Source organism: Crocuta crocuta, unplaced genomic scaffold, assembly GCF_008692635.1.
Source record: "Crocuta crocuta isolate KB4526 unplaced genomic scaffold, BGI_CrCroc_1.0 scaffold266, whole genome shotgun sequence".
Taxonomy (NCBI): domain Eukaryota; kingdom Metazoa; phylum Chordata; class Mammalia; order Carnivora; family Hyaenidae; genus Crocuta; species Crocuta crocuta.
The window spans coordinates 7,527,865-7,542,353 of NW_027531005.1; the positions used below are offsets into that span (position 1 = coordinate 7,527,865).

The following is a 14,489-nucleotide window of genomic DNA, read 5'->3' on the forward strand; positions in this document are numbered from 1 at the left end:
CTTGCACAAAAAAAAAAAAAAAAAAAAAAAGAAAGAAAGAAAGAAAGAAATGGCTACTGAACACACTGAATCTCTGCCTTTGGACCCTGAGATAGCCATTCCGTCCTGGGAGTCTCCTCTGCTATCTACTACGAGTCCTCAGGTCCTGGCACCTGGTCACTTGCCACCCTGGTCACTCTCCTCCGATCCTTCTGCAGTCGGCTGACATCCTTCCTAAAAGGGTGGTCCTGGGATGGAGTACCCTACTCTAGGCCTGCCCTGCCCTGCACTGGACCAGCACTCAGCTCCACCCCTCCCCAGATGTAAACGAGGACTGCCTTGGCCTTCCTGACGGTACCACAACTTACATGATTATTCTATGAAAGTCAGGAGCGGTTTTCATTTGTATGGTTTTTAATGTGCGTTTCTCCTACTCTTAGCCTTCTTAAACATGTATTTTTTTTCCTTCATGCCTATACATTCTTTACTTCAGCAGATACAACTGCTTTGCTTGAAGTCTGGAATTTGTAGATTTCTAAATCCCTAGCACAGGGCCCAATGGAAATAAATTATTAAATGGCCATGCCATTGAATGACCCACAAACATGATAAGGCTCATTCTGGGGATGATTCGTGATCTAAAGATGGGAAGTAATCAGGCTATCTTTGGAGGCCTGCACTTTCATCCACGTGACGTGACCAGGGGTGGTGGTATGGTATACATGCGAAGACTGGCAGAGGAGGGCAGAGCACTCGCTGAGTGCTCAATGGCAGGGGAGCAGTGAAGGAAGCTTATGCGCCTATACAAAAGCAGAGAGAAAAATGATTGATGAGGACATCCACTTCTTTCAGGCTATTCTTCCTGAGAACTAATGATATGGGCTAAGTTGTTTTGCCTAGATGAATCACACCTAGCTTGCCAAAAGAAATGTACCGGATCTTGGATGCTCAAATGCCACCTCCCTTGTGAAGTCTTTGCCATTCCCCAACTGTACTTTCCCTCTGCACTCTCCTGGTATGTTGCCTATACTTTTCACAACGCCTTTTTATTTTTCCTTGTTCAAGTCTTTCATATAGCTGTCGATGCTACTAGAATAGAAGCTATTCAAGGAAGCAGAAACTGTCATATTAATTTATGCATCACCCACAATCTACCTATCAAAGACTGCATTTTCTTACAGTGGGCTTGCAAAATCTTGGCCTCATTAAAAAAGGCTCCCCCAACCCGTTTATCGTGCTCATGTTTTCCTAACGAGTGACCTTCCAGGACATCCTGACATGAACATTAATTCAAAAAATTCATAGAATGGTATCTTTAAAAGAGAAGAACTAGAACAGCTCCAGAAATGGGCATGTTAAGCTGCCCATTTCCGGTAATGGGACCCAAGTGCAAGCAAGTAGGTGGTGGAGACAGAATCAAACTGGCAAGTCCCAAGAGAGAGGATACCCCACTTTACAAATACCCATTAAGCTGCAATTCAATTAAAGCATCTGAAAGGAATTCATAAGTATCAGCAGACCCTGTAATTGCTTAATTAAGGATAGAAGCCCAGCAAACACAACCACATAACAGTCTGATTCATTAGCACCTCTGTGATAGCAGAATGGGATTTCTCACTTAAACATACATTGGCTTTAATTGTGTAATTTGGTGAGGCACTGGTAATCAATGGGGATACACCATTCCTGGGGCCAGGAGATGGGGATGATATTCCTGTTCACCTTCCCTTTCCTCTCTCATTAGAAGTTTCTGTCTACTGAGAAACAGGAAGTTGCTACTCCTATTTGGATTGGTTGGAGAAGAGGCGTTAAAAACAAAGGACATGAGATACTTTACTCAAAGACATTCAGGGTGGAAGGACACACAGTCGAACCTTTAGCTCACCCACCATGCATATCAAAATTTATCAAACTCTAGATACCTAGAACCTTTTTTCTCACTGCTTTCCTTGTTATAATGCAACTGCAGTGGGAAGTTGTTGTGAGAGAGAGAGAGAGAGAGAGAGAGAAATTGAAAAATGCTAAAGGGCAGGCAAAGGGAAGTCTCATTTTCTAGTCTTGTTTCATATGACTAGGTAACTGGTTAATTAAAAGTCACCTGCTGTGATCTACACGGGAACCCCCTGCCAGGTGGCTGCTACCTTCTAGGTGATTTGTACTGTGAGTTCCAACCAAGATGACTGTCATCCACGCCTCCACCCTCCAAACCTGCCCTAGTCCACGGTTTGTCATACATAGTGCTGTCCTACCGTGAGGAACAAGGAAATGCAAATGGGGTGAGCGCAGTGAGTTAGCAGAAGACACCAAATACCTGATATAAGACTACTTAGATTACTTTGCACTGAAACCTCAAATTATTATTCTCTTACAATTCAGGCATTTGGTTTACAGGCACTAGCTTGATGCCTGATCTGCTTAGCCAACAGGACTACTGCCTGAACTATGCCTTTAGCATGACCCAGATACTCCAGGGCTAAGAAAGCATTCAAAATGTGGAGATGTACTATGAAGGTCATAGCAATATGACACACCCTCTATGTCCACTGGTGCCATTAAATAAAAATGTGAATCAAAGGCTAAGTGATTTGCAAATATGTGTGCCTCAGTATCCCTTTAGACAGGAAAACTAAAATGTGAAACCCATGACAAGTGAAAGGAAATGAAAACCAGAGTGGGGGTAAACTGCTTTTGTTCTAATGGAAGGAAGAGCACGGGGGGCACTAAACGCTGGACAGGAAAAAGGATGCTTTTAAACAAATGCAGGGTACCCGGGCACCCTAGCTTCCCTGTGAACTCAGGACAAGACCTGACTGTTACCGCCTCCGTGAATGGAGTAAGTATGCATAGGAGGAGGCCACAGCAGCAAGGAGAGGGACTGTGAACAGTCTCCATTCTGATGGTGTGAGGTCACCTGCTCACTGACCAAACTTAAGCCAGGTGCTCAGAGGACTAAAGGGCGAGAGCTTTTGGGAGGCACTGACCTGTTAGCTACAGCTGACTCTGCCCAGCCCCACCTGCTATCCCATCTGACCAAGCAACCATTCCGCATACAGGGGTGCAGGAACCATGACAGAGAGGCCAGCTGGCTCGGGCCAAATGCCACTCCCTATCAAGCTGTGGGGCCGTCTGCCCAAAAAAGGCCACATAAAAATGGAAAGTGTCCAGCCTACCTTGAAGTCCAGAGGGCTCTCTGAAAGGCTGGGATTAATGAGAGCAGCACATATGGAACTGCTGAACAATTCCCTTGACTTTCCCCTTGAGAATCACAGCCCAAACTCCCTCCTGGCTGCAGAGAGACATCGTTTCCAGCAGAAAGCTGTCTTTCCATGATGTAGGGCACATCCCACAGACACCTGCAAAGCCGTGCAATGAGGTTCACCGTCCAGGTGAACTGCCCCACAATGTGAATGTTGCGTCTGTGTCTACACCCACGTTCAGTGGGTCTTAGGCGACCAAGAGACCCCTCCTCTAAGGACAATCCCTCCTCCCTGTTCTCTATCCATCTTGTTCCTTCGGTCTCCATTAGGTCACTGCTCTGCCAATCATTTCCTTGCAGCCTTTCTTCATTTCTTCTCGGAATTCAGACCAGTGCATCTCATGCTCCTATATTTTCTCACTCCATGTTTTTCATAATCTCATTTGCCAAGATTTTGTTAAGTTTTACCTTCTGTAATTGGTACTATGAAAACGAGGGGGAGGGGCACCTGGGTGGCTCAGTCGGTTAAGCGTCCAACTTTGTCTCAGGTCATGATCTCACAGTTCATGAGTTCAAGCCCCACATCGGGCTCTGGGCTGACATCACACAGCCTGCTTCAGAACCTCTGTCCACTTCTCTCCCTGCCCCTCTCAAAATAAATAATAAACATTAAAAAAAAAAAAAGGAAAGAAAACAATAGATATACTGAATAGCTTTTCCAATTACAAGCCAGGTTCTGTTCCAGTCTTGAGAACATTATGGTTATAAAAGTAGTCAAGTTGCTGACATCCTTAGATTGTTACTGTGACCCTTTAGCTTTCATTTTTATGCATTCCTTTTGCTTCTCTGTGAGAATTTTGTAATGAGCACTCTATTTTTGATTTTGTTCCTCATTTCCCACATTTACACCCTAATCGCCTGTAATCTGCCTTTAGCTGAATCAAGTCTGATGAAATTGCACCGACAAAGGTCATCTGTGACTTACTAATTGATAAACAGTATAAAATTGCTTCAAAGTTTTAACCGACTTGATATTTTAGGTATAATCTGAAACTGCTGACTCCCTGGAATTCTTTCCTTTCCTGGCTTCCTGAACATTACTCCCAGGATTCTCTACCTAATCCTCTGACCACCAATTATCTGTTCCTAAAATCTGTTCTTACTTTTGTGCTGCCCATGCTGACGGGCATCCCAGTCTGCCCAAACACTCAAGCCTTGGACAAGGTACTTTCCTCCTACACTCAATGTCACCCCCATTTCTGACCAAAGAAAATCCATTTGGATTTTTCCTGAATTACCAAGTTCTTTCTCCTAAATATTATTTCAACTCGCCTCTTCTTCACTGCCAGACTTTAGGCCTCTATCCCTCTTGCTTCTTAATGGTTTTCCCGGCCTCCAGCCTCATTTACTCCCATGTATTCATCAACGTAAACTTCCTTTAACACAGGTGTGAGCATATTGCTCTCTTGCTCAATCTGCCGGTGACTCTGAGGGTCCACAGTATACCCTGTCTGCATGTGCGGCCTCATCCCACTTGAACCTCTCACTCTTTATACTCCACCAATACCAAAAGGGCCACAGCTGTCTGACACACCGGGGTGTATCAAACCTCTACACCTTCATACATGCTGTTAACTTCTATTTAGAAGGTTTCTCTCTTCCTCCTTTGCCCTTCCTGTCCCAGCACTGCAAACTCCTCTATTTGTTCTTCAAAACACAGCTCAGGTATCAGGTATCAGGGAGGCAAACTCTGATCTCCACCCAAGTAACCAATCATTCCCTCTTCTGTATTACTTTTGTGCCTTGTAAATACTTCTCTCACCTAGTGCCCAATACTGCAGTTTGTCTGCATGTCTGTCTTCGCGCTAGAGTGTCCTCACATCTAGGACCATGTCTTCCCAGGATGCAAAGTTGCTTGCTCTAAACTCAAAGGGAAAAGCCATGGCCTCCAGTGAGCTTTTTGCTCATTCAGCAGGAGGCTAGAACAGTACCTTTCCTTGATTTATTTCCATTAACAGATAGGTCAAAGTCTCCATAGTAGAGGCACAGAGGTGCACTCGCACTGTACAACTATACCATTACATGAAGAGTTAAGAAAAGCTCTAGTTATGAATGAATTCACCAAGTCTTTGTGAGAGGAAGGGGAAGGAAACATATTTATGGGATAATCTTCTTTACGGAAGGCTTGTTCTGAACCCTTTGTACATGTTATTAAACCCTCACAAAAATCCCAAGAGGCAAGAAACACTCTCTGGTTAACTGATGTGTAAACTAAGGCTTCAAGAGAGTAAAAACCTCCTCTAAAGTCACCTGCATGTGCAGATTCAAACTGAGGTCTGCGTGCTCTTACAACTTTTCACTGTCCTGTATCCTTGCTAGGTTTCTAAAGAAACCAGAAGGTGCAGAATATAACCACATACAGTATGGCAGAAGAAAAATGTAAAAGCTTCTATTTTATCATATATTTGCTTCGGTAATCTATCTATCAGAATATAAGGTAATGCAGGCACTGCCTTTTGAATTGCTAAGCTTTGAATACTGCCAAGTCCACACAGGAAGTGCTGCTACAGAGTCGAGTGGCCAGGCTGCCTGGGTCTGGGCCTCAGTGGGCTGGAAACTGCCCCAGTGAACACTTAAGCAACACACATTCTACTATCCATATACAGCGGAACAGTGCCTTTCTGGAAGGTGGACTCAGTCCAGAACAGTCAAGCAAGACAAATGCTCCATGGGAAAGAAAGTACAACCAGAAGGGTTCTGCAGAAAAAATCCAGCCAGGATAGGTCTAAGCTCTGAGCTGACTCCATTCAGGTCGTTTTGAGTTTAGAAGCCAGAACTTCAATGTTTTCTTTCCCCTACAGACCTGTGGCCAAGTTTCCCAGAAAGAATAACAACTTTTTCTCTTGTTCACCTCTGGGATAAAGCTCCACACTTTCGTTTTGTAGGTACAGACCAAAGGAAAAGCTGAATATATACTTCAAACTCTGTAACAACAAAACTTCACTGATAAGAAACTGCTCCGCTCCAGAAACCTTGAGTAAAGGGCACAAATGGCCTCTCTCACACACTGCCACACTACCCCTCCGTGTACTACAACTCACAAGAGCACAGTCTTCCAGTATGATATGGATTTGGTTGGGCCCTTCCTTTCTACAGCTGCCCCTGAGCTTCATGTCATACTTCAATTAGTCCCTTCAGAAAGCGTGCAGAGCTGTGCAGTGATAATTAACTTCTAAAGAGTATGAGAGTGAGCCTCAGCCAGAAGTGGCGGCCCAACAGCAGCAGCAAGCATCACGGCCATGTGTTTGGTGAGTGATTTATCTCACATAACAACCCACTTAGTCAGGGCCTGGGGGTGGCCCTTATCCAGAGAAGAAACTATTGGTTCCTTCTAGGAAACGGAGGCTGAGGCAATCTGGCAGGGGACAGGAAGCATGGCTCCCGTTTCTCTTCCCCCATGGCAAATTCTGCTCAAGAATCCAGCAGAAGGAGTGCTGGGAGAACAGAGTAGCAACAGAAAAGGAAACGTGCACCAGGAGGACACAGCGGAATATGCCCCTTGTGAGCGAGTGTATGTTTGTGTGTACAGAAGTGGGGTGTGGGGTGTTGAGGTAAAATGAACTTTCTCTCAAAGACCACAGTCTCTGCGAAGTACTGATTGGAAATAAATAACTTTATTATCTGCCATCAGGGAAGAAATAAAGCAGTCTGCTCCTTGAATGCATAAATGTAAATTGCTAGAAGAGCACAGTTCATACAGAATCTTGCTGGCTTGTGAAATATTAAGCTACTAGAAGAGAAGATAGGATAAGAAAGGTGCACGTTCAGTTAGCAAAGAAAAGGTGGCTGCCCTAGCGTATCAAACTTAGTGCAAAAGAGAAATACTATAGATGCAGGAGTCTGTGTAGGTAATGTCATGTCTGAGATTTCATAAAGGATTTGGATCCTAATGACACCTGAAAAGAATAAAAGAGAGACAAAGGGCACTGTCTAGGGAGACACGAGGGGAGGGGGTGGCAGCCCTCTGGGAGATTGCCCAAGACTCACATGGCAGGGGTGGTCTATCCCAATTGGGAAATAACCACTGTGAGAATTCCATCATTAAGATTTTTCTTTGTCTGGAATTCCCTTCAGACAGGCTGTATGACGATACATCTTCAGCTGCTTTTAAGCTACTCTACTCAAATATCCTGTGGTTGGGAGGAATGAAGAACGGGGGAGGGCAGTGCTGGGTCTGTCGTAACAAAAGGATCAAATTTACAAATTTTGTGTTCATATCTCAATTAGAGATGAAAACAGATGGGTTCAAGGTTCTGTCCACAACACAAGGGAAAGGAGGGCACGTGACCTCCATGCAGGACTTCTGAGCTCCAGGAAGAATGATCAGGCCACAGAACACACGAGACTTACCCGCAAGCAAGAAGGTGATAAGGCAAGTTTCCTTTGGCAAATACAGCTTGAGACGAGAACCACTGAAGACATACTCCACCACAGCTTCAGAACGACCTGCCCGCTGAAGGAAGGGCAGAAACTGCTTCGCTTTTTGGGTATCCTGGTGGATAAAAGGAAAGAATCATTAGAAAAAAAGTAATAGAATCTGAGCAAATGATTCTTTCTCTCCGTTCTGGGGCAAAAAATCTTGCAGACCACCAGAAGCCCGGCAAATAACCCTAGAAGATCAGACTAGTCTAAAATATGACACAGGCAAGATACCCATGTGACATCCATAGAAGAAATATAGTTAATCAGAGACTTCCAGAACACTCTGTGTGCTTCCCTCGATTCTGTTACTATGCACTCAATGGATATAGGAAAGTGCTTTCAAATGAAAATTTCACTCCTCACAGGATAGGAAAAAGGGCTTCTTTCCCTTGAACACAAATTGAGGGGAGAAGACTAATACTAACCTTCCTTGGAGGTTAATTTACCCTTTAATTATCATTAAAAAAAAAAAAAAAGTGACTCCCAGGCTGTGTTATCTAAAGCCTCTTCCCCAAGAAACTTCAGTAGGTTACGTAGATTCAGAGTTCACTGTTTGTGAATGTGAAGAGTGCAGCCTTCTTTGGGTGCTGTACAGGAAGCCTTGTTCTACAAGCTTTTCAGGGGTGAGCTGGGACCTGGGCCCACTGTTCCCGGTCCCAGCCTGGGAAATTTCTAGCTGTAGGACATGTTCATGGGGACCTATACCGTATCATGTCAGCATCAACAATTATAGAAACAAGAACAACACACAAAACGGTGCAACACTTTAAAACTTTTTTCATGCACAAAACACAAAGTGCACGCACTCTACAGTCAAGAGCAGTCAAGAGTAACCAAATCATGGACATTTTGAACCTTAAAGCTCTCAGCTACAGTACTCAGTTTTCAGTCTCTCAAGCTAATTAAACAAATGATCGAGTAAGCAAGAATCAAAACATCACACTGCATGTGCGAGGGGAATAGTCCGCAGACATCAGAATTTCCGAGGTTTTCAGCCCAGCCAGCAGAACTGGAAACTCCTTCTGAGGACAGCAAGCTCTGCACACTTTCCTGACTCCTGCGACACAAGCTGTCTGCACTCCGCCAAGCTCTTCCTTTCTAACTCTGCTCCTAGCAACAGAGCTATTGTATCTAAATTAATGCACATTAGATAATGAAAATTTAACAAGCCATCAAGTATTTGAGAGCTTTCACAGCAGCCAAAGGGGCTCCTCTCATTCAGAAGCAGTGAGGTAGGCTGGGATGAAAACAATATTTATAGTAATGAGATTCATCCTTCCCTTCAAACAGATTCTCAGAGAAAAGGAGAGACAGTCATCCATTCTCGGTGTCTCTAATGGCACACTGGGAGAAGGTAAGGTAACAATGAGCTTTAGTGGGCTGGGAACTCCCCCAGTGAACACTTAAGCAACACATATTCTACTATCCATATACAGTGGGACAGTGCCTTTCTGGCAGTTGGCTGAAGTCCAGAACAGTCAAGCAAGACAAATGCTCCATGGGAAAGAAAGCACTACCTGATTAAAATCCTTTTGCCACACTAGTCTAAATCTGGGACATTATTCATGAGCTGAGCCAGTAAGTCAACAACAATTATCCAACTGATTATCACAAATGATGAGGCGACTTAATGTCTCTGAACAGAGGGCCTTTCCCCTCAAAACTGCAGTAATCTGTATTTTCCAGAAACAAACTTTTGCTCATTGTCTTATGGATGTATGTATCTGCAGGGGGAACAAAGGTGCTTATAGGAATAACAGCATCACACACACAGGTATTAATACAAAAAGAAAGTTGGAGCAGACTCGCATCCTATTTTGCTAGATGGTTACCTACTTTATCAAGAGAGATAATTTTGCAGACCAGGAACCAAGGAGAAACAAAAGGTACCTTACTATCAGCCACGTAATAAAACAAAATACATGTTCTTGACTCCTCCTAGGTTTCAATCTACAATTTAACAGTCCTAATCCAGAAACAACATATGGGAAGATGGCAAAGAGAATGTGACATGCCACTGATTATGACAAAGATTAGAAGTGAAAGCCAACTACGACGACTGAAGGCATGAAGGCAAATTTTACAAGCCTACCACAACTGTTCATATTTACTTCCAGAGGCCAAACCACAAGACGAGACATGGAGCTCCCTGATCCTCCGGAGGCAAGTGTTCCCCAGGCCTGCACAAGACGATATTCCTCTGAAGCACCCGTTAAGGGAAAAGATGGAAATTTCATTCTAGTTCACAGATTTTTAAGAATAAAAATTCAACTAAATTGAATATAAGCACCAGAGAATGTGAGCTCTTCCGAATCTCTCTCACAGGCAGACAGTAGTGTCTGTCTTTCCTTGTCATCTCGACTGCTTCCTTGGCTTGGCATGTTCCTTTTCAACACAAAAGTGCTTAAAACCTTCAAAATTCATTTCAGAGGCTCAAATGAAAAGACTGGTAAGTCAGACTGACAAGCTCCCTCAGGTGATGTAGCCAAAAACCATTCCCTGCTAATTTAGCTGTGGAATTTATTTATTTTAGGAGTTCTGATTGTTATTACCATAAAATTGACTGAACGTGGTTAAACTCTGACTGGCCTTCCAAAGAGCCTGTGCAAGTACAGCCATGTGCTTTTCAGTCTCTCACACTCCTAAGGTGTCAACACTAGGTAAGAAAGAGAAAACTGGATTATGAGTAACAGTGAAACAGAGAGCAGTTTAGGTCCCACTGAGGAGTTGAACATGCCAGGTGGATCTTAAGGACAGTAAAGTGAGAAAGTTCAAATAACACCATTAACACGACATTTGAAATTCTCCAATAAGCCTGAAGGAGGGCCTAGTGAGATTCAGTGAAATCAAAGATTTCTTTATAACCTCAAAATGTATTTTTAAAAGAAAAGATAAAAGGCCTCAGATTTAAAGACATAACAAAAGGCTCATTTCGAAGTAAGACCATTCAGTATCAAATACTTCTGTTTAGAAGTCCAGTTGCAGAGACTCTCATCCTCAGGTTTTCCATGTGGTGACTCAGGTACACGAGGCCTGGGAATCTAGTCGCCATACTTCTCTGGCTTGACACTGGCTCAAGGCTTTGAGAACACAAGCAGACACATTAGCTCTAGTTTTCTGTACCAATATTCCCCTCCACTGGTGTAAATAATCAAGAAGCAACTATACTTCTGTGCAGGTAAGTCTTTTTTTGTTGCACTGCTAGTTTTCACATTACCTGTGCTCCAAAACAAAGCATACATAAGTATTTTCCTGTAATCCTAGAAAAGCTAACTTAAGGTTGCATTAGCTACATTTAACTTGCTATCGTGGATGGCATGTCTTTAAGGAATGTTTCTGCCTCCTCAATGCACCTTGAAATTGAGAAAGTAATGATGCAACAAATGTGCCTGGGGTGACTTCATTTCGAAGGATGTTAATATCTATACCTCCAACTTATAGGAACGGGGTTTGGAATGACCCCAAAGAAAGGCAGGATGATCCTGAGGGAGAGGGAAAGGTTATAAAGACAACGCCATTATATATTCCTATGCTGTCCTCACTTCCGGCCGATCAGGCCAAACCTCTTCCAAATGCAGGTACATGTGTCAATGCCAGTAAAATTCCCTTCAGCAGTTAGATTGCAACCTGTCTCTACAAAGAACCTGTGCTGTGTAAGCAAACACGTTTCATATAATTTAGTACAACAAATCACCAAGTTTGGGAAAGTGGGCAGGCTGGGGGCAGAAGAGAGCAGGGACAAGGCGGAGGTACGCCAGGCACAGGACAGCTCTACTCAGACACCCGTGGCCTCAGCACCCTAGAAGAGCACAACTTACATAGATCAAAGTTCTGTGAATTCTCGAACAGGGTTGAGGCTGGCAGGTTGTACTAGATGCTTAGCAGAGTGAATTCTAGGATTTTCCCACTGAAAACACCCACAGGGTAGGCATTAACATTACTGGCTAGAAGCAAACATCTCAACACACAAAACAGCACAGGGAAATGGGAATCAGAGTAAACCTATTAGTTAACCATTAATCAGGATTATCATGGGCAGGTCTCAAAAGAGAACTGCTAATTGGTTTTCATCATCACAATCGCTCTTAGATTAACATCATAGCAAAAAGAACTAAAAACAAACATGTGCAGGGCTTATTAGGGTACCATGGGGGTACTGCACTAGCACTGGAGAAACAGCTTAAAGAAGCCCACCAACCTGACAGAAGTTGCCTGGCTTCCTCCCGCCCCTGCGCTGCCCCGTCCAGCAAAGGAGGACCCTGCAGGTGCTGACCTAAGGCTAAAGGGCCCCAGAGCACAATGCTGTTTGGGTGCAACCAATCGTAATACTGAAGCAGCAGAATCCGGGTATACAAAAGATCAGATAATAGATACAGAGGGGAAAAAGAACAGGGAGATCAGAATAGCTAAGGACAGGACCCGAACACACACATTTTAAGGCATATTGTGACAAGTCATCGCCATAGTTCAGGAACTTCTCATGGCTCCTGAGGCCAAGAAGACTTTCCCTGCAGCTGTGTGGAAGACAAAACAATAGTACATCCCCTACTAGAAGGGCAAGAAAGTCATCCATCACTCCACACTCTTCCTCTTTCCCAAAACCTGGGCTCTATGGCCCCAGTGGGACGTTTCAATTCACAGAATTGAGGCTGTGGTTCTCAGTGAGGAAGCAGCTGTACAGCATGACAATCTCTTGATAAAAATGGGGCCCTGGGGGAGATACTTGGGAGTGCCATCCAGCTCCAACATTACCACAAAGCACTTAAAAATTTGAAACCAGGAGCGCCTGGGTGGCTCAGCTGGTTAAGCGTCCCACTTTGGCTCAGGTCATGATCTCGCGGTTGGTGGGTTCGAGCCTTGCATCGGGCTCTGTGCTGACAGCGAGCTCAGAGCCTGGAGCCTGTTTCAGATTCTGTGTCTCCCTCTCTCTCTCTGACCCTCCCATGCTCACACGGTCTCTCTCTCTCTCTCTAAGAAATAAATAAAAAATATTACCAAAAAAATGTGAAGCCAACCTTCCCGGGCTGGTTATCGATGTTTTTTGGTGAGTTGTGTGTGAGGGAACTGGGGGCATAAACATCAGTCAGGTGCAAATTTAACAGGAATGAAGTGAACACAGCAGAGAACCTAGAGAAAAACACTCTGCCTAAAACAAACAAAATTACAAGGAAACAAGAAAAAAAAAGAAAGGCGCTAAAGCCTGGCCATCAATAATCTTTCATTAAGTGCGGTCTGTAGTTTACAGTTTCTCACACTATTTACCTCCTTGGCACAAAACCTCACTCAGGCCTCTAACATGTCAGAGCGTAGGAGACACAATGTCTTGTGCTCTGGGCTCCACTCCTGGGAGCGTGAATCAAGAGGACAATTGTAGGAGCACTAAGCTCAAAGACAGTTTTGAGATCGGCTGGCGTTCCAATCTGTAGCATCCTCAACTGAGAACACAATCTTCCGTTTTCCTCTGTCTTTATTCCTTTACCAATTACTAGGTTAAGACGGCCTGGCTAAGCAAAGCTTCCAAACTTGCAAACCAATGACAGACCCAACAGGAGCTTCTCAAACTGTAAGAAAGCCACAGAGCATGTCAGTGCAAGTGGGGCTTCATGTCCCAAATATGGAGGAAAAGATATTTCTCTGCAATCAGACTTGAAACAAACTTTAAGGATGTGCCTGTCACTCTCAGGAGCCCTGCAAAGGACAGGTGTCTATAAATATTTGTATTTGCTTGGTCTTGTCTACCACCTATTTTCTCTCCAAAAGGTCAAATACTGATAAAAGAAAGCAGCACTTGGTGATGTTAAGATGAGAAGACAGACTGTGCATGGAAGAGAAATAGGCAAAACAGAGTTCTGACGGACAATCATGGCAGCCTAAGAAAAAAGTCAAATCACATTACAGAAACAGATTAGGGAGCCCCAGAATATAGCCTGGACATCTGTAATCACCCCAAACTGGACATAGCTGTAAGCTCCCTCAACAGGGGATGGAGAAAGCAGTTGCAGTCCACTCATACAATGGAATGCTACTCTGCAGTAACAGGGATACAGGCAACAACATGGGTGGCTCTCAAATGCAGGATTTTCTTTAAATTTATTTTTAATGATTTTATTTATTATTGAGAAACAGAGAGAGACAGAGCATGAGCATAGGAGGGGCAGAGAGAGTAGGGGGCACAGAATCTGAAGGAGGCTCCAGGTTCTGCGCTGTCAGCACACAGCCCAATGCGGGCCTTAAACTCATAAACCGTGAGATCATGACCTGAGCTGAAGCTGGATGCTTAACCAACTGAGCCACACAGGTGCCCCTGCATGATTCCCTTTATATGACACATCACAAAGGACAGAAAGTAGATCAGTGGCTGCCAGGGACTAGGAGAAGGCCTAGAGACTGACTCCCAGGGGACAAAAGACATTTCTGGGATGATGCAACAGCTCCATTGTCTTGACTATGATGATGATTACATGTATATACACTGATTCTCAAAATGTACATGCTTATCAAAACTGATAGAATTAGATGCTACAAATAATACATTTTAGGTATATAATTATACCCCAATTTTTAAAATGAAAAAATTGGTCTAGACTATGAAATATTTTAATTTTTAACTTAAGAAAACTTTTTCCCTAGTCAACTAATTTGTAAGTAGCTCAGAGTAACAAGTTCAAAATGAAACACTAGCTATGCTTCAGATAAACTACTTTATCTAACTGTTCAATGAATTAAAGTATTGTTAAAAATTCAAGCAGGAAATAGTTTAGATGAGAAAAATCGTGGGGTTAAAGGAAGGATAGAAAAATAAATCTTATTGGTTTCCCAAAAGCAGCATAAG

The 14,489-nt window shown here is 43.6% G+C and overlaps 1 protein-coding gene across 1 annotated transcript in view; it reads right to left on the reverse strand.

Moving 5' to 3' along the window:
- The window catches only part of SND1 (staphylococcal nuclease and tudor domain containing 1), a 417,734-nt gene that overhangs the window by 142,279 nt on the left and 260,966 nt on the right, over positions 1-14,489 (reverse strand). Inside the window, exon 15 of the mRNA XM_077770770.1 lies at positions 7,586-7,727. Within this exon, the coding sequence (XP_077626896.1) occupies positions 7,586-7,727 (142 nt within the window). The remainder of the gene's footprint in view (positions 1-7,585; positions 7,728-14,489) is intronic.